General features: G+C 44.9%; 1 protein-coding gene across 7 annotated transcripts in view; it reads left to right on the top strand.

Annotated features, from left to right (window-relative positions):
- The window catches only part of B3GLCT (beta 3-glucosyltransferase), a 76,678-nt gene extending 69,474 nt beyond the window's left edge, over positions 1–7,204 (top strand). For all 7 annotated transcript variants that reach the window (XM_081909377.1, XM_081909382.1, XM_081909381.1 and 4 more), the window contains one exon: positions 4,762–7,204. In XM_081909377.1, coding sequence (XP_081765503.1) covers positions 4,762–4,923 — 162 coding nt within the window. In that variant the 3' untranslated portion in view covers positions 4,924–7,204. The remainder of the gene's footprint in view (positions 1–4,761) is intronic.
- Positions 7,205–27,356: the final 20,152 nt, after the last annotated feature.

The raw sequence follows: 27,356 nt of genomic DNA, 5'->3' as shown, positions 1-27,356 counted from the left end.
ATACACCACACCCCCTCAACAGTATTTATAGGAACTCAAACACTGAGATCCTGCTCTGTTCCAGTAACAAGAAGCCGAAAGCACCAGCCTGAAGATGACGAGTGAGACCTCGTCGAAACGTCGCCTAGACACCCCAACTTTTACACGGGAAGACACCCGAGGACACCAAAACCTGCATATATATATATATATATATATATATGCCACAGATTGAGCCTAGGACCTTTTGCATGTAAAATAGGCATCTAACCCCTGGACTATGGTCTGTCCCCTCATAGTCCCCTGTCCAAACCATAAACATTAGAGATTTAAACAAACAGCACAGAATTAGGCATAAAACCAAATTAGTGTTAATCGCTAGCTAAAATTCAAGTTTGTATTTGCCATTGATGCTAATACTTCCTATAAGATTTTGTCCAGCAATCTAGTTATACAGTGGTACCTCAGGTTAAGTACTTAATTCGTTCCGGACGTCCGTTCTTAACCTGAAGCACCCCTTTAGCTAATGGGGTCTTCCACTGACGCCGCGCAATTTCTGTTCTCATCCTGAAGCAAAGTTCTTAACCTGAGGTAATATTTCTGGGTTAGCGGAGTCTGTAACTGAAGTGTATGTAACCCAAGGTACCACTGTATTCTGATTTCAATCTCAACGACATAGCTGAAGCAATGAGGCAGAAAACAAACTTTCTCTAGGTATCTTCTCTATTGCAACAACAACAGCAATCCATGTCAGGGCCTTGTGCAATAATAGCCCATTCATTTTTATGCAATCCGGTTTGCTTTTCTTTCCTGGGGTTCAATTACATATTTAAATTTCAATTCCATAAGAACATGAAAACAAGAGTTGAAGGGGAGACATCTCTTTAGAATAAGCTGCCCTTTTAAAATAACTGCCTGATTACAATGCTGGTGTTGCTGAGGTATAATTAATTATTTTGTCATCTAAAATCCCTTTTATTTCCTTCACTAGATTTACAGAGGCAAATTTAAATATTTAATGGCAACCAGTGTGTGTAAATTTGTTTGCTTTGGCATGAATACTTCACAAATGTGCACTGTTGCATTATGAGACAGCGAAAAGTAGATCCTGTTGGGATGCTGAAAAGGCTTTCATGAACAAATTACTTTTAATTGTCTCATTCTGTTGGCCTGATCCTCAATAGACTTTGCAGATTAGCAAGAGCCCCAGATGCTTGATTTGTATTATGGTAATAATGTCACCTATTGATCATTCAGCACCATGATTGTGTTGGCAATCAGATTCTGGTACTGGAACAAAAGTGGGATTTGATTTCATTTCAGGAAGTTCAAGCAAGGATGGGAGGCTTCAGTGATTTCAGTGCAAACTTGAATAATGTGGAATACAATAAATGCTAATTAATTAATTACATCCAAAAAAAAGTATATACCATCCTTCAGCAGAGCTGTCAGGGTGGCTTACAGAAACAAGATAAAATGCATAAATAACAACTGGTTAAAATAAAATGTTATATAATATAAACCCTGGGAGAATTTTTTTTAAAATTGCCCAGCACTGAAGTGAATACAATGGTGGTATCATGCAAACTTCCCGTGAGAAGGAATTCCACAAACAGGGCAGAACTCACTGCGAAGGCTCTTAGTCTTACCTTGGATGGTGGAGGTCCAGGGAGGAGGACCCCCAGTGGTGACCTTGGTACTTGGTTAGTTTAGTAAGGGAGTAGGGTTCCCTACTGAGTCCTGAACCATATAGGGCTTTAAAGGTGAAGACTTGCGCTCACAAACTGGAAGCTTTAGTTACAGGTAGGTAGCCATGTTGGTCTGTCATAATCAAAACAAAATAAAAATATTCCTTCCAATATTACCTTAGAGACCAACTAAGTTTGCTATTGGTATGAGCTGAAGGGTGCATGCACATGAAAGCTCATACAGTGGTGCCCCGCAAGACGAATGCCTCGCAAGACGAAAAACCCGCAAGACGAAAGGGTTTTCCGTTTTGGAGGCGCTTCGCTAGACGATTTTCCCTATGGGCTTGCATCGCAAGACGAAAGCCCATAGGGAAATCTCGGGGACCTCTTTTAAATGCTGGCGGTGGGGAGCAAAGCCTTTCCCCCCCCTCCGGACTTCAGAAGAGGTCCAGGAAGGCCGGCGGGGGCGAAAGGCTTTGCTCCCCACCGCCAGAATTTTAAAAGCAGTCCGGGATAGCAGGGAAGCGCTTCCCGCTATCCCGGACGGCTTTTGAAGGCAGGCGGGGGGGAGCAAAGACTTTTGCCCCCCGCCAGCCTTCAGAAGAGGTCCAGGACCTCTTCCGAAGGCGGGCGGGGGGCAAAAGTCTTTGTCCCCCTGCCTGCCTTCCCGGGGGCTTTTAAATTGCCCTGGGACAGCGGAGAATTCCTCCGCTGTCCCGGGGCGATTTTAAAATGCTGGCGGGCGGCAGATCGCCCCGGGACAGCGGAAAAGTCTCCGCTGTCCCGGGAAGGCAGGCGGGGGGGGGGGAGCAAAGACTTTCACCCCCCGCCAGCCTTCAGAAGAGGTCGGGGGACAGACTGTCCCCAGACCTGGTCTGAAGGCGGTTCGGTTTCCATAGGAACGCATTAATTGATTTTTAATGCATTCCTATGGGAAACCGTGCTTCGCAAGACGAAAAACTCGCTAGACGAAAAGACTTGTGGAACGAATTAATTTCGTCTTGCAAGGCACCACTGTACCAATAACAAACTTAGTTGGTCTCTAAGGTGCTACTGGAAGGAATTTTTAAACTAGAAGCTTGTGAAGTTCTTTGAGTACTTCCAAAATATGCTCCCACCAACTGACTCCAGTGAAAAGCCTGGCTAATTACACAGTGGCATTTAATAAATATATTGCATGGGAACTCCAACCCTGTGTTGCCAGGCTCTCCTGGCTGCTTAGAAATCTTGGGAACTGTGACATTGAATAACAATGATTCTTGCTGCATTAGGTTTTTATGTAATTAAGAACTGCTCCACAGGTTTTTCTGTAGCTAACGTTATGGTCACATGATTGAACCCAAAAATCTATGAAGGAGTCTGCTAAAAATGTGTCTAATCTCCCCCTACACAAGATAAGAGAAGTGTGGATATCTGTTTTTCAGAGGAATATTTTTGGATCATTACTTCATCAGTTTTTGCTTGGGTTTGATGTGTTTCTTTTATCTAGTTGACATCTTCCCTTGTTTATCTTGACTAGAGTAGGCATTTATCTTAATTGCACCCTTCATTTTCATTATGCTATACTCTCAACTCTAAACCAGATCTCTCTCTCAGTGCAAAATATGCAATATGTAACAATAAAACAACTTGCATCTGTTTCTCTTTCCTTCAGATCATAACCTATCAACAAAATGGTTTTATAGTTAATGGATTACTGTATTTTTCCCTCTATAACACGCAGATTTTTTCTCCTAAAAAGGAAGGGGAAATGTCTGTGCGTGTTATTGAGCGAATATGTGGTCCCTGGAGCCAAATGGTGCGAGGGGAGGCAAAAAAAATCAGGCAAAAATCAAATTGCGCGTCTCGGAGAAGGGAAACCTGAAAAGAGGAAGCGGCTGCTTTCCTGCATTCTGCCTCAGGGTCTTACTGCCCACCCACCTCCCCTCCAGGCAAGCAGAGGGGAAAGCAGTGTGTCGTCTCTGTGCTCCGGTGCTGCTGAAAACATGCAGGGGAGAGAGAGAGAGAGAGAGAGAGAGAGAGAGAGAGAGAGAGAGAGAGAGCGTGCGAGCTGGCTGGCTTGGGTGGGTAGGTGAGGGAAAACTTTTGCCTTCCTTTCCTCCTTGCCGTTATACCCCTCTCCTGCATTCTTAGCCAGCTGCTTCTCTGCACACCCCTCTCCTGCTCCTTGTCCGTTCCGTGTTTTTCCTTCCCTCCCCACTTAAAATGTGGTTAAAAAGCATGGATCCACATGGATCCTCAGGATCTTTGTATTGGGTCACCCCAAATTCACCATCAGATCACATAGCATGTCCATGGCTACAGCCTGCCCCCCCCCAAAATCATACACCCACTGTTGCCTGGGGCTGCAGTGGTGCAAAAACATGGTTACAAAACATGGATCCACGTGGATCCTCAGGATCTTTGCATTGGGTCAGCCCAAATTCACCATCAGAGCACATAGCATGTCCATGGCTACAGCCTGCACCAAAAAAATCACGCACCCACTGTTGCCTGGGGCTGCAATGGTGCAAAAACATGGTTACAAAGCATGGATCCACAGGGATTCTCAGGATTTTTGCATTGGGTCACCCCAAATTCACCATCAGATCACATGTCTGTGGCCACAGCATGAAGCACAAAAATGATACACCCACTGTTTCATTCAGAATGTTTTTTCCCTTGTTTTCCTCCTCTAAAAACGATGTGCGTGTTATGGTCAGGTGCGTGTTATAGAGCGAAAAATACGGTATATGTGAATGAAGTGGTTATGGTTCTGAAAATCTCTGTATGTATTAAACTAGGTATCTGCAGAGTTGTTTAACATACATACAGGAAGAAACAGTGTGGCGGTTTTATTAGCTGTATGTTTCCTGTCTGTTGGAAACATGCCAGACCAATTCCACTTGGTGTGTTGGATCCACATTGGCACCCGGTCTTACATGCATAAAGCCCAATGTTCACACATACTCTGTATGTGCAACCCCTACCATGCATATGGTCCAATTGTCTTCACTGGGCTTGACCTTACTGCATAAAGGCATCTTTATGTGTAATTCCAGTAAAAGCTTTCATGCCACATGAAACTCATTGACTCTCTTTCCACCTTTTTTAGGCTCGGCCAATGGATTACCCAAAGGACTATCTTTCCCATCAAGTTCCAATATCATTTCACAAACACTGGAACGTCGATCCGGTGAAAGTATACTTCACATGGTTGGCACCAGAACAGAAAGATTTTCAAGATGGACGTAAACACGTCCGGGAGGACTTATAATCTTTAATATATATATATTATATAATATATAAATATTGCTGTAGGTTTAATATTAGAGCACCGCCTGAATTTTGTTGTTGTATTTATAATGATTTGTTGCCCACATTGTTCTGAACACTTAGGGCATGATCTGGTCCTGCTTTTGGCACACATTCCTGTTTTCTCCCTCTGGTTTACTAGTGACATGCATCACATAACTAGGGAAGGCTGGGCAGGGGCGTGGGGAGGGCGCATAGACCCCTCTTCCCTTGCAGTGCTTCAGCAGTCCTTTGTGTATGTACCAATGGTGAGAGAGGGAAAACAGATATATATTGAGCCCTATGGGACTCCTCCACACACAGGCACACACTAATACTGCGTCCTTCCTTAAATATCCCCATCCAGAATGAATTAAAATACATATCACACGCTCACATATTCATACATAAACTCAGTAAATCTGCACACACATATATGTTTGTTGGGCTACAGGTCTTTTACTGTTAAATAACATTTACTTTTTGAATTTTGTAAACATCCATAATATGTCAAATACTAAGTTTTTAAAAAAATATTTTAAAAAAATTTCAACGATCAGCCCCCTGTCCTCCTTGGCTCTGTCTCCCCACCCTGGTTGTTAGTAGCATATTAGGGGCCTCATGATAAAGTATGTTGAACTCCTTTGAGGGCTTATCCACACTTAACCTTTCCCCCTATTCTCTCCAGGCATAGGTCCGGGCTTTACAGCTCTCTCTCTCTCTGCCTCAGAACTTTCTCTGCAAAAACCCGCTCTTTAAAACTGCAACTTGGAGTTTCCATGGATTACCATTTGCTCTGGACATGGAGCTTTAAAGTGCTGGCCATGCCTGGGAATTGCAGAGGAGTCCTGAGTTGCAAAGGATTTTGTGGATCTTTTTTCTTTTGGTATGTAAACAGAAGGGAGGTTGGAATTAGTCTGACTATCAGACTAGAGATTTTCTGTATTGTCATAACCCTCTCTGTCTGTATGAACATGCACTGTTCAAAACACACACACAATTTATAGATCATTTAAAATGCAAAGGCTTGGTGTTACTAAACCGGCCACAAGGTGTCACTACTCAGACTTCAAAAACCTGGTTACACTTCCGTTAACAAATGTATCTCAATGAATCTTGGAAACTTACCGCTATGATACTTACCTTCCTTACATGGCATTATGTAGTTTGTACGCACAAGACTGAACTCTAGTTTACATCCATAACTGAATGTCATCTACCACTTCCTTTTATTGAAGGGATACTATACATGTAATTGTGACATGCTGAAAGCAGCTTTTTTAATTCAGTTTTGCATAGAGTAAGGCCAAGCCAAAAGCAAGGCGGGTGGGATGAGTAATTGTGAAAAACTTCACCGCCATCCATGAAACACACATAAATGTTTTCAGCAATTACCTATTGTAAGAATTACAAATGGGACAAAAATGCTGGCTAATTCAGATTGGTAACAAGAAACATTGCACTCACTCTGGTTTTGCTTCATAATACCATAACGTGCCCTGATACGATCAACTACAAGATCTCTGAATGGCTGGGATTACCTCATGATAAGAAACCACTGGTTTTGTTTGTTTGTTCTTCAAGACCCTGAAGTTACAGATCATGGAAAGAAGCAGTTGTGAGTATGGGCTAAATAAGGAGTATTAAAAAGACAAACAAGGATCCCTTTGTGAATCTTCCATACCTTCACTCACCAAAATTTTGTGGTTGAAAATTAATTGCAGTCCTCCTAGAAAAGATTTGTATAGTATCTATCATAATAGTCCTAACATTTATAACAAAACTCGTTTTGTTGAAGGCCAATTGAGGTTGCCTAACCTAATGTTGCTTGCTGTATTTTAACCAAATACAGGGTCTTAAAGCCATATTGTATAATTGTTTTAATATATGTTTAAACATGGTTAGCACAGCACTTCATTATGTTCCAAAGCAAAGCAGTTTCTTACCATTGACAAAAATGGGACAGGATTTTTTTCTGTCAGGAATTATTGAAGCAGTATGCGCACGCCCATGAATGTAGCTTGGGTATTTTAAAGTGTGCGAACGGTGAGCACATTCGAGATGGACAAGTGTTTGAATTGGAGGAACCAGCATCTTAAATGCTTTCTCTTTCTTCCCTCTCTCAGTGCCTTAAACTATAGATATTTCTACTGATAATCAGATCTTCTATGTTTTTGAACTGTATGGGGTATATTGTTATTTATGTTGTTTCAAACTGTGTAAATCTAAAACGGAATAAAACACAACTGTTTAAAAACCTGGAATGTATTATACTAGGACTTTTTCTTGGCAACAGAGTCATGAACCAATAACCCCTAGCAGTTTTTATGTTTAAATAAGTAGGGGTATCATATGAGAAAATGATGCATGATGAATTTGTGTGGCCTGATCCTTTGCTTGTTTACTCAATGTGAATGCTACTGGATCTGAAGAGACTCACTTCCAGTTATGTGCGCTTATGATTGCAGACCTAATAGGGTCTGGAAGGTTGGTGTCCCTGAACAATTTGGATTGAAAGCCTTTGCAGTGAAGTGGAACACCTTTGCCTCCTAAGTCATAAAGGAAAGGAAAAGATAGGTGATTGCAAGAATGAAAACTGTCATGTATCCATAAAAACCATTTCCCAGTGAAGATTCAAAACTTCAACCATCTTGTTGCATTTTTGGCATATGTCCGTCAGAGCAGTTCAAGTAGCCTTGAACTGGCTACTCCAGCTGGCAGGGTCTCCAAGGTATCAGACAGAGGTCTTTACCAGCTCTGCTACATTCAGTGTTTTAAATTGAGATATCAGGAATAGAACTTGGGACCTTCTGCATGCAAAGAATTTGTTGTACCATTCATAGCGACAAAGATTCACAAGGCAAGTGGTGACAATTCTTAAGATTGGGGGAAGCGTTCTGTGGTTGAAAGGTTAAAAAAAACTCACATTTTTCATTACAAAGCAGAAGTCATTTGTTTATTAGGAGTGTCTTTTGATGCTGCATTTTCATTGCCTGTACTATGAATCACATACTATTTTTTCAAGGCAAAGTCTTGGAGGTACATTGCCTGTGATTGTGGGATTTACAGAGAAGAATTGGTGAGCAGCAAAGGCGTTCTGACATCACTCGTGCACACAGTGGAGCGTGGGGCCATGTTGCATGGACACCCTATAGCATGTGTGCACAGCTACTGCAGAACATTGAGGGGGCCTGGCACCTCCATTAAAATTTTTGGGGTGTGGCTCCCAACCCCCCCCCAACTTGGCATACCTGGCTGGTGCAACTTAGGAATCACCTTATGCCAAGCTAGACCACAGGTCCATTTAACTCAGTGTTGTATACACAGACAGGCAGCAACTCTTCAGGGTTTCAGGCACGACTGTCTCCCAGCCCTACCCAGAGATGTCAGGGAGTGAACCTGGGACCTTCTGCATTCAAAGCAGATACTTCAGAAAATGGGGGAAGGGTCAGAAAAGTGTCAGCCCTCATCACCAGCAATTGTCAAGAGGGACAGCTTCAGACCTTCACTGTAACATACCGTATTGGCCTGAATATAAGCCTCACACACACACACCCCTGGCAAAAACATCTGACCTTGAAAAGTTAAAGCGGCTTAAATTTGCAACCTTACAAAAATTGGCTTTTATGATATCGCTGCTGAAACAGACATACAGTAAAACGGAACAGGTGTGAGTGCCTGCGGAATTTCAAGGGAGCGGCTTATATTCGGGTATTGTCTTTTCTTCTTTTCCCCCCTTGAATTTTAAAGCTGCGGCTTATATTTGGGCCAATACGGTATATTGCATTTAATAATTAATTCTACTTCCTGTGAAAATGTGAGACAGATTATTATTCCGCTTCCCTTCACATTCAGATGACCCTGAGTCGACTTAGTTAGGAAGTTAGACTGGTGTGTGCTTGCTCTGCTGTATGGAAATGGCAACCGGAAAATGTAATCGGGAGCAAACATTTAATGAGATATTAGATGAAGCACCTGAGATTATACATTTGTGATTATAATGTGAGCTCTCTCCTTAGCTTGCTATATGCTGTCTTAAAATATTATTCTGGGTGTCATGCAGTTTTACCAGAGCTCTGTCCAAATATTGCTACAAGTTAATATGTTGTTAATGCAGCTAGATTCATGGATTAAAATGGAGGCATACAGAATACCTACGTAATGTTTGCCAATTACTTTCTTTTAGTCATTTTAGGACAACCTTCTCCCACGTGAACCTGTCCAGATATTAGCAGGGGGAGAGCTAATCTATGGTCCTCTGATATTGCTGAACGCCAAATCCTACCAGCCCAAGCCAGGATGGCCAATGATCAGAGACGATGGAAGCTGTATTTCAACGACATCTGAATAGCGACAGATAGCAACCCCTGTATAAAAATAATCCTCAGCTCTGGGATGCTCCCCACATCCCAAGGGACACTCACCTGGCTCTGAGTCCCACCTCTCTTTTCTTCAGTGCTGGGTGAAGCCTTTTTATTTTCTCAAGTGTTTTAGCTTTTCAGATTGTATTAGTACCTTTTGACTGTTCTGTTTTTCAGTTGTTATGTGATTTTAATTATTGGCTGCTTCAAGAGTGGGATAGGAAATCCTTAAACATAGGCAGTGTGGTTAGCATCACAGACTAGGGAGACCCGGGTTGAGGTGCAAAATGTAATTTTAAACTACTATTAGATCTACCATATTTGTGTTTAAAAATTAAACTGTGTGGGCAAAGGACCCGTTTTAAGCACAACATAAGCAGATAAGATGCTGCTACAGTTCAGAGCAGATTAATTTTGATGCATAACCCCCTTAGGTGCTAATTTACATGGTGAATATTGCCAAGCCAAGACCTTTTGCTGTCACCAAGAAGCAGAGCAAACCTGCGCTTACCTGAGAGCTGGAAATTAAAAAACAAAACCTAAATGTGACACGACAATTTAATGAAGAGCAGAATATTTTCTCCATACCTGCGATCAGAGAGTATTATTTCAGAAAATGACATTTACATCTTCCGGCTTATTGCAGTTTGAGAAATGCCTCCCTCAGAAGATTCCTGTAGGGCATAATATTGTGATTATGTGAACAGCTGTAAGAAAACAACCTCCAGTAATTAAACTGCTGCTTTTAAGACACTGTATTCAGTTTGGACAGTTTAATTATGCCCACCGTAATTCCAATAGTGCATTAACTTTCTTTCAATGTGCCCGTCTTGTGGGCAGCAATCCTCACAACTTCAGTGGCGTTTATTTCAGTGATATGTTATTGCCTTCCATCGGTAGCCAAATCTCTTTGTTTTCTCTGGACAATGGGCAATATCCAACTAAAGAGAACTGCTAGTGCAAGGATTTCTGCTCCTGCAATACAACTTCCCCTTCCTTTCCCCACACCCTTCCCAAAAGTGCTCCAGAGGGTTGGGCAGGAAAGCCCAGAAAAGATTTATGGGAGCACATGGAGAGAGGAAGGGACACGGGTGGCGCTGTGGGTTAAACCACAGGTCGGCGGTTCGAATCCCCACAATGGAGTGAGCTCCCGTTGCTCGGTCCCTGCTCCTGCCAACCTAGCAGTTCGAAAGCACGTCAAAGTGCAAGTAGATAAATAGGTACCGCTCCGGCGGGAAGGTAAACGGCGTTTCCGTGCACTGCTCTGGCTCGCCAGAAGCGGCTTAGTCATGCTGGCCACATGACCCAAAAGCTGTACGCCGGCTCCCTCGGCCAATAAAGCGAGATGAGCGCCGCAACCCCAGAGTCGGCCACGACTGGACCTAATGGTCAGGGGTCCCTTTACCTTTTATGGAGAGAGGAGAGGGAGGAAAAGTTTCTTTGAGCAGCTAAAAGTTCTTGCGCGAGTGGATCTAGTCAATTGGATCCAGTCCAATGTTTTGGTCATTACAATCAAACACCATCAAAGTGACATCAGGACATCGGATCTAATGTTCCCATGAGTTGAGCTTCACACGGGAAACTCACTTGAGACATTGGGGGGAGTTGTTTTTGCTGCTTCCTACTTTCCCCCTTAGAGGGATGCGGGTGGCGCTGTGGTTTAAAGCCTCAGCGCCTAGGACTTGCCGATCGAAAGGTCGGCGGTTTGAATCCCCGCGGCGGGGTGCGCTCCCGTCGCTCGGTCCCAGCGCCTGTCAACCTAGCAGTTCGAAAGCACCCTCGGGTGCAAGTAGATAAATAGGGACCGCTTACCAGCAGGAAGGTAAACGGCGTTCCGTGTGCTGCGCTGGCTTGCCAGATGCAGCTTGTCACGCTGGCCACGTGACCCGGAAGTGTCTGCGGACAGCGCTGCCTCCCAGCCTCTAGAGTGAGATGAGCACACAACCCTAGAGTCTGTCAAGACTGGCCCGTACGGGCACGGGTACCTTTACCTTTACCTTTACTTTCCCCCTTAGAAAACCTGCTCTGCGGACTTGGAGAACAGTGTGGATGGTTATATTAGGGGGTTGTAGAGGGGAGTGGGTAAAAATCACCTTGCCGCCACTTCCACTCTTGGGAACCTCTTCTGGATTAGAGTCCCTTTCACCATTTGTGTAAGTGCAGCTCCATTAAAAAATAATTAGCACTGCAAAAAGTATTGAAACTGTATATCAAAAGCATGAATAGCAAAGCGTCTAAAAGTATGCTATTTGGTAATCTGATTTTGAAATGTTGATACTTGAGGTGGGCCTGGTTTAACATTTTGGACTATGAGAAAGAATCAGGAATATGCAACCACAAAGCAGAGACATCACCTTGCCAACAAAGGTCCGTATAGTTAAAGCTATGGTTTTCTCAGTAGTGATGTATGGAAGTGAGAGCTGGACCATAAAGAAGGCTGATTGCCGAAGAATTGATGCTTTTGAATTCTGGTGCTGGAGGAGACTCTTGAGAGTCCCATGAACTGCAAGAAGATCAAACCTATCCATTCTGAAGGAAATCAGCCCTGAGTGCTCACTGGAAGGACAGATTGTGAAGTTGAGGCTCCAATACTTTGGCCACCTCATGAGAAGAGAAGACTCCCTGGAAAAGACCCTGATGTTGGAAAAGATGGAGGGCACAAGGAGAAGGGGACGACAGAGGACGAGATGGTTGGACAGTGTTCTTGAAGCTACCAGCATGAGTTTGACCAAACTGCGGCTGACAGTGGAAGACAGGAGTGCCTGGCGTGCTCTGGTCCATGGGGTCACGAAGAGTCGGACACGACTAAACGACTAAACAACAACAGTTACTAGGTCCCCAAGGACCACTGGCCATGGTTGGGACTGATAGAAGTTATGGTTCAGCTACCTTAAGTGTGGTGACCTGCCATAGAGTGCAAATATAAATACAGTCGTACTTTGGTTGCCAAATGCCCTGGAACTCGGACATTTTGGCTCCCGAATACCGCAAACCCAGAAATGATTTTTCCGGTTTGTGAATGTTCTTTTGGAACCCAAACATCCGACGGGGCTTGTGGGACTTCTGATTGGCTGCAGGAGCTTTCTGCAGCAAATCAGAAGCCACAATTTGGTTTCCAAACGTATTGGAAGTCAAACGGACTTCCGGAACAGATTCCATTCGACTTCCAAGGTACAACTGTAAAGGACCGCAGGCCACAAGAGGTCCATAGAACAGAGTAATAATTGTTCATGCTATTTGTACAATTTATTCAGCAATTGATCCAAACTATTTTTTTTTGTCTCTTACATTCCTGTTTAAATTGGTATAGAGTTATTGTCCTAGTGCTTATGTAAATGCCAATAGCCTACTTCATTTTGTATAAACTCATTCCAAATGTTATCGTATTTATGCATACAAAGTCTGCGCCTGAAAGCAGACCGTTCGTAAATTGCCAGTCATGTCATATCATCAGTCCATTAATTGGAGGGTATCATATCTTTATTTTCCCAATTCTTCCCAATTCATCCAAACTATTTGACAATTTCATTAGGCCTGGGAGCTGTTCAGAAGCACATGGGGATGTGGGGATAGCAGAGAGAGATCAACATGTATCCCTTAATGGCTGTCAACACATACTTTTTTAAAAATTGAAATTGTGGATTCCATTCTGGCCATCTGCAAGGCAGTGTAAAAAACAACAACAGCCATATAGTAGCATGAAAACACACCAAAATAACTTCCCTCAAAACTGGAGCGTATCAGCATCAGCAACAGAAACAGAAGAAACTGGATAAAGCTCAAGTGAAAACGAGAGAAGAAAAACTACAGCAGCAGAATATAAAATGCAACGGAGTACAGAGGCTTGGAAACATCCAAAGGCAACTCGTGCAAGGAGGCAGCCTTGGATTTCTGCCCGTTTGCCACCCACACAGCAGCGGCTCCTCCAAACCTCTGGAACAACACTGCAGAGAAACAAGGGCGGGTGAAAAAGGAAGTCGAGGAGATGCCATTTTATGAATGGTCCCACTTGAGGTTCTTAGGCAGAATTAGCCATATCTAATTCCACTTGATTACAATGGAACACAAGCTTCCCTAAGAGCACACTGGAATGCAACACAAAACTGTAATCAACAAAATGAAGTGACTTCATTAAGTAAAAGATACACAATTTGGCCTAATTTTTCCCTTCACAGAATTGGGTTGACCTGGCTGTATAATTTGACATACAGTATTTACAAACCAACTGAAACTCCCTTAGATTTAGTTGAACACCCCCCCCCCATAGCATCCTGCATGTAAAGCTCAAACTACTTTAAATTACTAAATATCTGGTCTAGCTTATTTCACGTGTGTACAAGAGAGGTTTTCATTCTTATGCTGGGTTCTGCCCACATACATTCTCTAAGCACAGCCGACGATGACATTCATGTTGCAATATAAACAGATGAATATTCAAGTAATTCCAATATCAAGTGTGAAAGTCAAACTCCTGCCAACACGTGCAACAGGACAATTGTCTCTGTAATTATTATCCTGTTGTTAATTTGCTGCTTGGGCATTTGATGGGCTTCCAGAACACTTCTGGGGTCATAGTGCACTTGCAATTTCATGAAAATAAGCAAAGAAAATGCGCCATTGGAAATGAAATGGATCAAAACAGACAGTGCTGTTTTTAATTGGGTTTTTGGATCAGGTCTTATTAGCAGCTACTCAAAATGAGGACTTGTCTGCGCTGGGTGAGGACATGAATCAAATTCAGAGGGCATGAGGCATTTCTGTGGCAATTGGGAGGGTAGAAATGTAGATTTCTGACTCAACCTTTGTGTCTTCAATGACTGGTTGCTGCTTCTTGGTACGCTAGATCAAAGAGGAGGCTCAATTGCCACAATTTGCCTATTTTGTTTATTTAATAAATGTATAAACCTCTGAATAATAATGATGATGATGTCTCTGAGCAATGTGCAAAATAAAAACCATAAACTCACAAAGCTAAAACACAAATAAATCAATATATAGAAATGACACAATAAAAATCCAGACTCAAAATACTGAAACAAAATCATGAGCAATGTGATCGTAGCTGATGAATATGTTTATGCAAACTTTATTTGCTTGCATTTATGCAAAGTCTGTCTGGAGCTTGGAAGATCTTGTTTCATTTGCCAGTGCCAATTAGAAGCAGTGTTGGAAAAGAACAAGGAACATCCTGAAAAATGACACTCTTGGACATTGTTTGAAAGACAGCACCCTGTAACAAGCTCTCTGTCTCAGAAGCCACAAGACTTTCTGCCCGTGTTTACTGATGCGCAGGCAAGAGAAGCCAACAGGGTATGGTAGCCCCTCCATGCTGGACAAAGGGAAAGACCGATGCCATGGCAATCATTGAGATCCCAGGCACAGGATTCCCAAAGCTCAGTGCATCCTGGAGTGAGTTAAGCCTCTGATCACCCTGCTGTGCAGAGAAATACTGACACGAGACCCAGAGACATGGAGAGAACAGTATTTAAAGGGCATGTGTCAGTGCACTCATTTATCTGATGATAAACACAGATGAGGCATCAAGAAACACTAAGGACATGAATCCCTCAGGATTTTCACTTTTCTTTTTCAAAACAGGAAAGGCTGCCTCATGGGCTGGGATCGGAAGAATGAAGCCAGCCCACGCTGCAGATTTGTGCTGGGCTCAGAGAATTTTTGCTTTAGTGCAGAGTGCGGCCAGAAGAATGTGACTTCAGTGGGGGGGGGGGGAGGAACTTAGTCCATCATTTGCTTGCTAGTTGCACACATAAACACATCATCATCATCATCATCATCATGTGTGCCAGAGTGGTGTAGTGGTTAAGAGCAGTGGACTCGTAATCTGGTGAACCGGGTTCGCGTCTCTGCTCCTCCACATGCAGCTGCTGGGTGACCTTGGGTTAGTCACACTTCTTTGAAGTCTCTCAGCCCCACTCACCTCACAGATTGTTTGTTGTGGGGGAGGAAGGGAAAGGAGATTGTTAGCCACTTTGAGACTCCTTCGGGTAGTGATAAAGCAGGATATCAAATCCAAACACTTCTCTTCTAATAATAATAACTCCGCCCATCTGACTGGGTTTCCCCAGCCATTCTGGGTGATTCCCAACAGAATATTAAAAACATGCTAAAACATCAAACATTAAAAACTTCCCTAAACAGGGCCACCTTCAGATGTCTTCTAAAAGTCAGAGAGTTGCTTATTTCCTTGACCTGATGGGAGGGCGTTCCACAGGGAGGGCGCCACTACCGAGAAGGCCCTCTGCCTGGTTCCCTGTAATGTTGCTTCTCGCAGTGAGGGAACCGCCAGAAGGCCCTCGGTGCTGGATCTCAGTGTCTGGGCTGAATGATGGGGGTGGAGACACTCCTTCAAGTATACTGGGCCGAGGCTGTTTAGGGCTTTAACAGTCAGCACCAACACTGAATTGTGCTCGGAAACGTACTGGGAGCCAATGTAGGTCTTTCAGGACTGGTGTTATATGGTCTCGGTGGCCACTCCCAGTCTAGCTGCCGCATTCTGGATTAGTTGTAGTTTCTGGGTCACCTTCAAAGGTAGCCCCACCTAAAAGCTTTTCCCTCCCACTACCAAGTTCCAGATCTAGATTTGAAATGGACACATGGGCCAGAAATTATTCCAGCAGGTGGTGGGAAGTATCTTGGGAGTGGGGAAAGTTGGGTCATTGTGGGGAAAAGACTGGTCCCATTGAGGTGTGCACAAATGCAACATGAAAATCAGAAGACGGAGGGGAGTGGGGGCACATACAAGGCTTTCCACCAGTTGACGGCATGTCTGCCCAGCACCCAGTGGCTGCTGGTGCATTCGAGCAAATAAGGTCATGCCCTCCAACCTCAGCAAACCCCAACCGGTTCTCTCTGGAAAGGAATATTTTCTTTGTGTATTAATAACACAACATACAAATGCCCTATAATAGGGAATGCCACTTCGAGAGGGGGGGGGAATGTAATTAGACAAATTGCACTTAAAAACGTATATATGAGGTGAAAATTGCACCAAAATGCCTATGAGTTTTCATGAGGATTGAAAAGAAATTGCAAACTGATGTGGAAATGTGTGTGGAGAACTGAACTTAAGAATGGAAAAACGAGAAGCTAAAAGAAATTAATACTGACAGATTTGCCCATGGCTAGTCTCAGGTCTAGCCTGGCGTTGGTGCCTGGCGTTCTCTGGTCCATGGGGTCACGAAGAGTCGGACACGACTAAACGACTAAACAACAAGTCTCAGGTCATTGTCAAATAATTTCCCCAAGTTTGCTTACCTCTTTGCTGTTTCTGTACCATCTTTTCACAGAGCGGTTACATCTGGTACATTTCTCCCTCTTCTGTCATTTGGGCACAACTTGGTCTCTCATTTGTTACAACTTCTCATCCTGATTACACTCTTCATGTTCACCTCTGCACTTCTCCTGTGTAAAGGTCTACTTGCAATCGTCATAGCAACCCTTTCTTGGCCCAGAAGCATTATCTAATGAGAAGAGATCTGAGCCACCCTAAGACAGTGGCACAGACTTTGTTAAGGAAAAACAGGTGGTGGCCATCACTTCAGAACATTTTTTTTATCTTGTTGCTGCTTTTTAAAAATAAAATAAAATATAACCAGCTGGTAAACAGAAGGCAAATAAGTGGATTTCCATCCATTTAAGCTAAGTGAGTAGCAGAGAAGAAAACATCATTTTCTCTGCAATACAAACCTTGCAAATTGAGTCATGGAGAAACCAAACAACCTGGCAACAGCAGTACATCTATGATAATGGCAATATTGCAAAGCCATCTTTCCCCCTTTCCCATTAAAATGAAGACAACAGAAAGTCTGAAGGACAATCACTATGCTGGATGATATCCAGAATTCGTCACACTCAAAGTAGACCCATTAATTTAATCAGCCTTTTCTTAAAGAGAGAGCGAGAGAATACTCAGCCATTTAAGAAACTGTCTAATAATAATAATTTTGTCATTTATACCACACCCATTTGGCTAGGCGGCCCCAGCCACTCTGGGCAGTCTAGGACCGTAGCTTAGTGGTACAGTCAAACCTCAGCTCCCAAATGCCTCAATTTTGGAACGTTTCAGCTCCCAAACGTTGAAAACCTGGAAGTAAATGTTCTGATTTTCAAACACTTTTCAGAACCCAAACTTCTGATGCGGCTTCTGCTTGAGTGCAGGAAGCTCCTGCAACCAATCGGAAGCCGCACCTCGGTTGTCAAACATTTTGAAAGCTGAACGCCTTTCCGGAACAGATTACGTTCGACAACCAAGGTTTGACTGGAGAGCGTTTGTTTGCATGCAGAAGGTGTCAGGTTCAATCCCTGGCAACTCCAGGTAGGACAGGAATCTTCCCTGTCTGAAATTCCCGGAGTGCCACTGTCAGTTAATGCAGGCAATGCTGAGCCAGGTAGATCAGAAAGCTGACTCAGTATAAGGCAGCATCCTATGTTCCTAAGAAAGTAGCTGAGAACATCTGTCATTTGTCACCATCAGGGTATGCTGGCTTTAAAGGTAAAGGGACCCCTGACCATTAGGTCCAGTCATGACCGACTCTGGGGTTGCGGCGCTCATCTCGCTTTATTGGCGGAGGGAGTCGGCGTACAGCTTCCGGGTCACATGGCCAGCATGACTAAGCCGCTTCTGGCGAACCAGAGCAGCGCACAGAAACGCCGTTTACCTTCCCGCTGAAGCAGTACCTATTTATCTACTTGCACTTTGACGTGCTTTCAAACTGCTAGGTTGGCAGGAGCAGGGACCGAGCAACGGGAGCTCACCCCGTCGTGGGGATTCAAACCGCCGACCTTCTGATCGGCAAGTCCTAGGCTCTGTGGTTTAACCCACAGCACCACCTGCGTCCCTATGCTATAATCCTATGCCCACTTACCTGAGAGTAAGTCCCATTAAACTAAGCTAAAACTAAACTAAGCGAAACTGAAAACAGGACTTTTTGTTCTGGGAATGGGTCAGGGTTTCCACACTGGTTGGCAAAAGTGTTGAAGTATGTTTTTCATCCATATTTCACACATTTGTTGTATCAGCTGGCTTTGGTCCGTGAAGGGCAGCTCTCCCTGGGGATAGTAGCCTAACATCCGACCCAATGTACTTTTGACTCAAGCATGCCTCACTGTTTCTTACTCCCAGATAAGAATACATAAGATTGCAGCATTAGTGAATCATTGATCTGGGCGCTCACCGCGTAAGACACAACTGAGGGAATAAATCAGGATCAGGGCAATGTGTATAAAAGCTATTTATGCCTGCAAAGCTGATTGATCTTCTCTGAGGTCAGATCACCTTGGAAACCACAGATGTGTCCTCTGAAGCTAGCAGGAAAGTGATTTACTCTGAATGATGTTTGAGTCTGTAGGATACTGCGATGCTCATGCAGCAGCGGCAAGACATAAGCATTGTGCGACCTTTCCACACCCTTGTTCAGATTCAAAGAGCACAGTGTCATTCCATTAATTCATTAACTGAGGAACAACATCACCCTCTTCATTTTATGGAAAGTACTGCCTTCAGGTTTTTTTAAAAAAAGTTGGTTCTGCCAAATAGCTACATATAGCATTAAATCTATTAATGCAAATAAGTGATTTGCAACTGGGCATCTTAATACTTCTGAAAGGAAACATTAGGACCATTTACATATGTGGATATTATGAGAATAATAGTTATAGCTACCCCAGTTTGATTTCTAATATATTGGAGCTTGTGTGTGTATTGCTCAGGTTTAAGGCAAGCGTTTGTAGCCTTTATTTCAGCCCCACAATATGGCTCACCAGCTACCATTTTTCTTAATAGGGTTGAAGGAACAATCTGACAGTTTTGACATCATTGGAAAACCTGCCACTCAGTCTGTCTTCAACTTTGCAGTATCCCCAACATCTGTTTCACAGTAGCTCTCTGCCAGTAGCTGTTATCTTGCCTGTGCTTTTGAGGGTGTTTTGACTGCTTCCACCGATGGTGCTACTTTAATCTGACATTTGAAAAACCCTGCATATTTCCTTAAAAAAAAATAAAAATCCCCCCAAATCTGGTCTTTAAATAAATGAGCTAAAGTTCTGGAAGCTTTGACATCGCAGAATTGGTGCTGAGTTCTAGGAGCTGAGAGAAGTTGTAGCAGCAGCTGCTTCTTTTGTTAAAATACTTTGTTTGTTGTTGGCAAAGCAGCTGTCCCAGTTATAATCAAGAAGAACAAAGTGATGTTTAGGTAGCTTCCTAAAAGAGAATAAAAGGAACAGCTTGCTTTCATGTGACAGTTAATTTCAGATAAAGAATAATGGAAGGCAGTTGTTTGCAACATCAGCACGAACTAATCAGGTACAAATTCCAGAGGGGTAGACAAGCTGATCTGTTGCAGCAACAACAAGGATGTTTTCCCTGCCTGAGAAGGGCAAGATAGGAAAACAGAAAGCTGCCAAGTTAGACCATTGGTCTATTTAGCTCAGTACTGCCTACCCTGACTGGCAGCAGCTTGCCAGGATTTGAGGATTCGAACTGTACCTGGAGACTGGACCTGGGACCTTGTGCTCGCAAGGCTAACACTCTACTAGTGAGCTATGGCCCTTCCCCATGATGTAAAGGTAAAGGGACCCCTGACCATTAGGTCCAGTTGTGACCGACTCTGGGTTGCGGCGCTCATCTTGCTTTATTGGTCAAGGGAGCTGGTGTACAGCTTCCGGGTCATGTGGCCAGCATGACTAAGCCACTTCTGGCGAGCCAGAGCAGCGCACAGAAACGCCATTTACCTTCCCGCCAGAGCGGTACCTAGTTATCTACTTGCACTTTGACGTGCTTTCAAACTGCTAGGTTGGCAGGAGCTGGGACCGAGCAACGAGAGCTCACCCCGTTGCAGGGATTTGAACCGCCGACCTTCTGATCAGCAAGTTCTAGGCTCTGTGGTTTAACCCACAGTGCCACCCACGTCCCCCTGATGACATACAGTTAAATCATACTTCTGCGCTGCTTATTGGTTTGGCATTGATGAAACAACCAGCTTAGGGAATACAACACAGACCATGCGATGCATAAACACTTTCTCTAGAGCAAGAGGGCTTCCCTCCTCTCTTCCCCTTGCCCCTCTCCCAAATCAGTGGGGGGGGGGTCGGGAGAACCCCCCAGTACAGCCTGGGGGTGGTGGGGAGGGTGACTCATTCTGTCTGGCAAGCGGAAGTGCTTGCACTGATGGAACGATCACATGGGTATGATGTTGAATTCCTGCCACAGAATCTCTTGATGTATTTATTGGTTCAGCGGTGGCAGGTGGCCCACCATAGGCACCAACTCTGAGCCCTCCAGGAAGTATGTGGGGATGTGGCTGAGCCCTCTCCAATCTCGAGGGGCCCGGCCGCGGCAGTGGCGGAGGGCCCTGCCAGAACTTGCGGCTTCCTCCCATGATGTCACGCGTGTGTGTTGCACAGGACAAGTCCCCCCCAGTGTTGGGGAGAACTTGTTGCGTATGGTGCCCACTGTGGCTGATTGAGAAGAAGACAGGGGAGCCACACTGTAGTTGGAGCCAGAGCCAGTGACAGGCAGAGCCCGCTAGAGTGCTGTTGCATTCAAGTCCTGCTTGTGAGTTTCCCACAGGCATCCAGCTGGCCACAGTGGGAACAGGATGCTGGACTTAATGGGCCATTGCCAGGCTCTTTCTAGGTTCTTAACTAATTCTAGTTTTATCCCTATCCTCTTCCCTGCTCAGTTTTGCAAGGGCAACACTGAAAATGAGGTCTGACAGGTAGTGCTGCTTCTACCTGGACTGGTTGTAAAAAGGGCAGACTGAGTTTGCTTGGGCAGTGCTCCCTAGTGGACCACTATGTTCCTCTCTGTCCAGTCTAAGTCCGGCACCCTAAGCGTTGTATCACACTGATCCTTCACATTAGCTGAGCTAAAATTATTATGCTGTGGAAGAGGAGCAGCAGTTTTCATTGAGAGAATTCTTGAAAACAGAGCTGCCTCCCATCTCACTCCCAATCTGATGGCAAAGGTTTGACCATAAAGATTGTATTAGAACCAGCCAAACACATTTTGCTATCCAGGATGACACTTGCATATTACTTCAATACAGAGGACTGGACAGCTTCCTCCACTGGACCAGAGTGCCATCACTTCCGGACCCCCAGCATCTGCTACCTGAACAGCTGCCTCACTCCGTCTAATGGTAGGGCCGTGCAGACATTAAATTATTACTGAGGTTTGAGTTTTTTTAGTTCAGAAAGGCATATGCATATACTTTTTGTTAACTGTCTTGACAAAATTAATTAAAATATCCACAATAAACCTTCTCTTAACCACTACACCACACTGGAGAGCCAGTGTGGTGTAGTGGTTAAGAGCGATAGACTCGTAATCTGGGGGACCGGGTTCGTGTCTCCGCTCCTCCACATGCAACTGCTGGGTGACCTTGGGCCAGTCACACTTCTTTGAAGTCTCTCAGCCCCACTCACCTCACAGAGTGTTTGTTGTGGGGGAGGAAGGGAAAGGAGAATGTTAGCCGCTTTGAGACTCCTTAGGGTAGTGATAAAGTGGGATATCAAATCCAAACTCTTCTTCTTCTTCTTCTCCCACCAAACAGCTCCAGTAGGAGCAAGACCCTGATTTCTAGAGCTACAGAGGCCCTGACCCAATTAAAATAACTATGAGAACAGCAGAATGTTACATGTTAATTGACCACAAGCATTATAGTTTCATCCGCATTATCTCAAGCAATATTGCACACACATAACAGTTATTTGACATTCAGGGAAATGGCCAAGATTGCTTCATCTAAACATAAAAACTGGAGCAAATATTAACCCCATATCTAACACAGCTGTTGGAAGTTCATATAAATGATTCTTTGTAATAATAGCAACACTAGTGAATGCAGTTCTCATTCACTAGGCATCCTCTGGCAAATTTTAACCCTAAAAATAACAGGGTTTTATTATTTCAAAATACTTGCTGAAATATAAATAATAATAATAATAAAAAAATTTATTTATATCCCGCCCTCCCCAGCCGAAGCCGGGCTCAGGGCGGCTAACAACACTAAAACAGTACAACATTATAAAACATTATAAAAATGAATTAAAATCAAAATTGATGGCAACCATAAACTAAAGTTTTGTAAAGATTGCCAAAGGAGGGAGTCAGGCTGTGCCCTGACCAAAGGCCAGGTGGAACAGCTCTGTCTTGCAGGCCCTGCGGAAAGATGTCAAGCCCTTGTCTCTTGTGACAGAGTGTTCCACCAGGTTGGAGCCGCAGCCGAAAAAGCCCTGGCTCTAGTTGAGGCCAGCCTAACCTCTCTGTGGCTTGGGACCTTCAAGGTGTTTTTATTTGAAGACCGTAAGTTCCTCTGTGGGGCATACCAGGAGAGGCGGTCCCGTAGGTACGAGGGCCCTAGGCCATATAGGGCTTTGAAGGTTAAAACCAGCACCTTAAACCTGATCCTGTACTCCACCGGGAGCCAGTGCAGCTGGTATAGCACCGGATGAATGTGATCTCTAAGCGAAGACCCCGTAAGGAGTCTCGCTGCGGCATTCTGCACCCGCTGGAGTTTTTGGGTCAGTCTCAAGGGCAGCCCCACGTAGAGCGAGTTACAATAATCCAGTCTGGAGGTGACTGTCGCGTGGATCACAGTGGCTAGGTCAGGGCAAGAGAGGTAAGGAGCCAACTGCTTAGCTTGGCGGAGATGAAAAAATGCCGCCTTTGTTATAGCTGCAATCTGCGCCTCCATGGAGAGGGAGGTATCGAAGATTACACCCAAACTCTTAACGGACGGTGCTGTCACTAATTGCACCCCCGCAAGAGATGGGAGTTGCCCCCTCAGTCCCATGTCATCCCGTCCCAGCCAGAGGACCTCTGTCTTCGAAGGATTTAACTTCAACCGGCTCCCACGTAACCATCCAGCCACAGCCTCCAAGCATCTGATCAGTGTGTCTGGGGCCGAGTCCGGGTGGCTGTCCATCAACAGATAGAGTTGGGTGTCATCAGCATACTGATGGCAGCCCAGCCCAAAACTCCGGACAAGCTGGGCGAGGGGGCGCATAAAGATGTTAAAAAGCACCGGGGAGAGTATTGCACCCTGGGGCACACCACACACCAAGGAGTGGCGGGATGACAATTCCCCCCCAAGCGCCACCCTCTGTCCCCGACCAGAGAGAAACGAGCGCAGCCATTGAAGGACTGTGCCCTGGATCCCCACGTCGGCAAGGCGGTGGTCCAGGAGTTCGTGATCGACCATGTCGAAGGCTGCTGACAGGTCTAGAAGAATCAGCAGCCCCGACCTGCCTCGATCCAGCTGCCTGCGGAGATCATCTGTTAGGGCGACCAGAGCCATCTCGGTCCCATGACCAGCGCGGAAGCTGGACTGGAATGGATCCAGAGCTGATGTTTCATCCAGAAACCTACCAAGCTGTTCAGCAACCGCTCTCTCAATCACCTTACCCGGGAATGGAAGATTTGAAACCGGGCGGTAATTGGATAGATCTAAGGGATCTAATGATGTTTTCTTTAAGAGCGGGCGCACCACTGCCTCCTTCAGTTCCCCTGGGAATGCTTAAAGCAGCTTAAGGCACATTGCTGTGTTAGATCAGCATCAGGTTATCCTGATATTGTGGGTGGGAAGGGGCAAAGTGGCAGTGGTTTGCTCAAAACCACCTAGGGCAGAGATAAAGAACCTGTGGCCTCCAGATATTGTTGGACTCCAACTCCCATCAGCCCCAGCCAGCACAGCCAGTTGCCAGGGATGATGGCAGTTGGAATCCAACAACATATGAAGGACCACAGGGGCCCATCATTAGACCTAAACTTACCCACTGAGGCTAGTGGCATGGGGCACCAACTTCTGGAGAGTCCAGGGAACACCGAACAAGCATGCTGAGTGAGCGAGGGTGCATGTGTCACTCTCACTGAGCGCCAGCTCAGTTTTTTCCCTTTTAGCCCGCAGATGCCAAATCCTACGGGGTGCCAGAAGGCTAAAAGGGGAAAAAAACGAGCCGACGCTTGGCAGGAGTGGCTCACTCGGTGTGTTGCCTGTTCTGGCCACCGTGGCACGAAGCAGCTAGTTGAGCCAGGAGGTGCTGCGTCCAGCCTCCGCCTCTTTTCCGCCGGAGGAGCTGCCCTCCAGCCACTGCCTGCCTCCTCCAGCCCAAAAAAAGGTCAACTCTGGGAAGGGGGGGGGGGCGCTGGAGGGATCTTTGCACCACGGTGCTGGCTATGCTTAAGGCGGTCCTGCCTAGTGAGTTTGGAGCAAAGATGAGCCTAGCTCATTAATGACATTTATATCCCATGTATTCTCCAAAGAACTCAAGATAAGTGTACATAGTTCTCCCTTTCTTCATTTTATGTGGACACCACCATTTTATGTGGACAACCCTGTGAAGTAGGTTAGGCTGAGAGATTGTTAACTGGCCGTGAGCTTTGTGGCTGAATGAGGACCTAAACCCTGATCTGCTCAGTCCTGGTCCCACAGTATGGCCATGACACCTCCATAGCTCTATGGAATTCATTCATAGCCTCTATGCCATACTAGTTCTGCTGTGCCATCTTAACAAAACACTTTCAGCATGCTTAAGCACGCTTAAGGCCTTTGAAGTCAACACAAGTAAGCAGTGCTATTTTTCTAGAAAAAGAGGTAATGGAACTCACCATTAACACCTCCTTCGTTCTCTTAGAATGGCAATGGCACCCATCCAAAAAGTGCCTGAACTGAGTTCCGGCAAGTTCCAGCTGGAAAAAATGCCCCGCACTTAAGCATGCTTAAATTTGTTTTTACAAATGAACAGCCACAGTCTAACTACTGCTCATGTAGATTATGGAGCAACATAATACCTGTTTAGTATGGAAGCGACGCAAGAGCAAAATGCCCAATGGCATAACTCAAAGTCACAGAGAACATGAATTATTTTGTTTCTGCTATAAATGCGACAAAAACCTCTTTTTTAAAAACAAATCAGACAAAAGTTATAGCTCCATAAAGCCTGCTTGCATTTTCCGTCTCTCAGGAGCATTATACTAGAGAGGATAAATAGGTCTTGTCTGAATCCTGGTTGTTGGGGGTTTTTTTTGCCAAGTGCAACAATGGAAAGCCAGACAAAGAAATCTGAACACTGGAGATGTTTCCCACCCGCTACAAAATACTGTAAGGCTGCAGTCCTACAGAGGAGGGTGCAGGGGGCACAGGACTTCATCTCTGAGGCTGGAGAGGGAGCAGCAACCCAGAAAAGGTAGTTCTGATGTCAGACATGCTGTAAGAATGCTCTTGCCTACTGATGTTGGATGCGGGTGGCACTGTGGTCTAAATCACAGAGCCTAGGGCTTGCCGATCAGAAGGTCGGCAGTTTGAATCCCTGTGACGGGGTGAGCTCCTGTTGTTTGGTCCCTGCTCCTGCCCACCTAGCAGTTCAAAAGCATGTCAAAGTGCAAGTAGATAAATAGGTACCACTCCAGCGGGAAGGTAAAGAGAGCTTCCATGCGCTGCTCTGGTTTCACCAGAAGCGGCTTAGTCATGCTGGCCACATGACCTGTGGAAGCTGTATGCCGGCTCCCTTGGCCAGTAAAGTGAGATGAGCACCGCAACCCCAGAGTTGTTTGCGAATGGACCTAATGGTCAGGGGTCCCTTTACCTTTACTGGTGCTGGTAGGGCCAAAAGGGGTTGCGCCTCAAAGACAGTTCAAGAGTGTGTTGTGACAATATCAGGGGAAGGCACTAGATTCAATAGGTCATAGGAACATGGGCATCTGGATTTTATTGAGTCACTGGTCCATCTAGTTTAGTATGGACAACATGCCTGCGTACAGCTCCGCAGGGGGCATTCCCAGCCCTATCTGCAGATGAATGGAATTGAGCCTGGAAACTTCTGCATGCAAAGCAGATTGCTTACCACTGAGTTATGGCCCTTCCTCAATCCAATGCCCTCCCAGCCCCCTAGATAATGCCACCAAACCTGGGGGAGATGTTTATGCCATCTCAGATGTAAATTAATCACTCCCTTTTATTGTTCTCTAGTGGGGCGGGGTTAAGGGCTGGTAAGAAATGGAAAAGCTTCTCTGTTCTCTCCTGGGCTTTCGCTCCGCACTCTTCTGGGCTTTGGCTGTGACTTCAGATACCCCCCACCCCTTAGGAATGCAAAGCAAATCTTTCTTGTCTGGAGGAATGTCTGCAACCAAATGGCTGCACATGTGTATCTGTATTCCCTTTTGCAATTTTTGGGGACTCCTTTCCTCCACAGCCTTTCATGTGCCCCCCCCCACAACACCTCTGAAGATCAAAAGACCCATGTGATGCAATGGAAGTGGACAACAATCAGAAATGCGATTTGGTTTAGACACTTAACCTTTGACACATTCAACCTCAAGGAATTAGCTGGGCCAGAATTCCCACATAAATAAACTTGCTAGGTCTGCATCTCCTGGACTTATGTACAGATTGGATGTACTTGGTTCTCCTGAGGATTTTGCATTACAACAACTTGCACAAGGTGCACTGAGGGGAAGGATGGGGGAGAAACTGAACTCGGCTCGTGATTTAATGTAAACCTACATAATTCACACACCCCAAAACAATATGCAAGCTGAAATACAGCTATCCTTCAAATCTGACTTTTTTCAAATTTTTGAAATGTAGCAGAATGGGCTTCAAAACCAAAAATGGCAAAAGTGATACGAACCCAAATGAGACGGACACAACTGTCCCTAGTATTATTGTCCTGAAGATATTTAAGATTTGGAGCTCCAATATTGGCAGGCTCACCAAAGGCCATCGAGCGAACTGATGGCTGAAATTAATTTTGAAGAGAGGACTTCAGACTAATAGCTTATTTTATTAACAAAGACATTGTGCCAGCTCTCTAATAAACAAGTCGCTTGGTTTGCTTAATCTTTTGCATACATCTGCCTGCCGTGCATATTTAACAGAGAGCCTATCTAAGGTTCTCTCGCTTGCCTTCCAATTTGTCCTCCTGTTATGGACTTGTGGCCAGAGATATCCATATGCTGCATGGAGTATTTGTTTATATGCTTGAATAAATGCCTTATGTGAAACTAGCTTTCTCTGCATTTGCTTATATAGATGAG

This window comes from Podarcis melisellensis (genome assembly GCF_964234715.1).
Source record: "Podarcis melisellensis genome assembly, chromosome: 4".
Lineage (NCBI taxonomy): Eukaryota > Metazoa > Chordata > Lepidosauria > Squamata > Lacertidae > Podarcis > Podarcis melisellensis.
The sequence above is the reverse complement of the archived record's forward strand: the minus strand, read 5'-3'. Positions and strand labels throughout refer to the sequence as shown.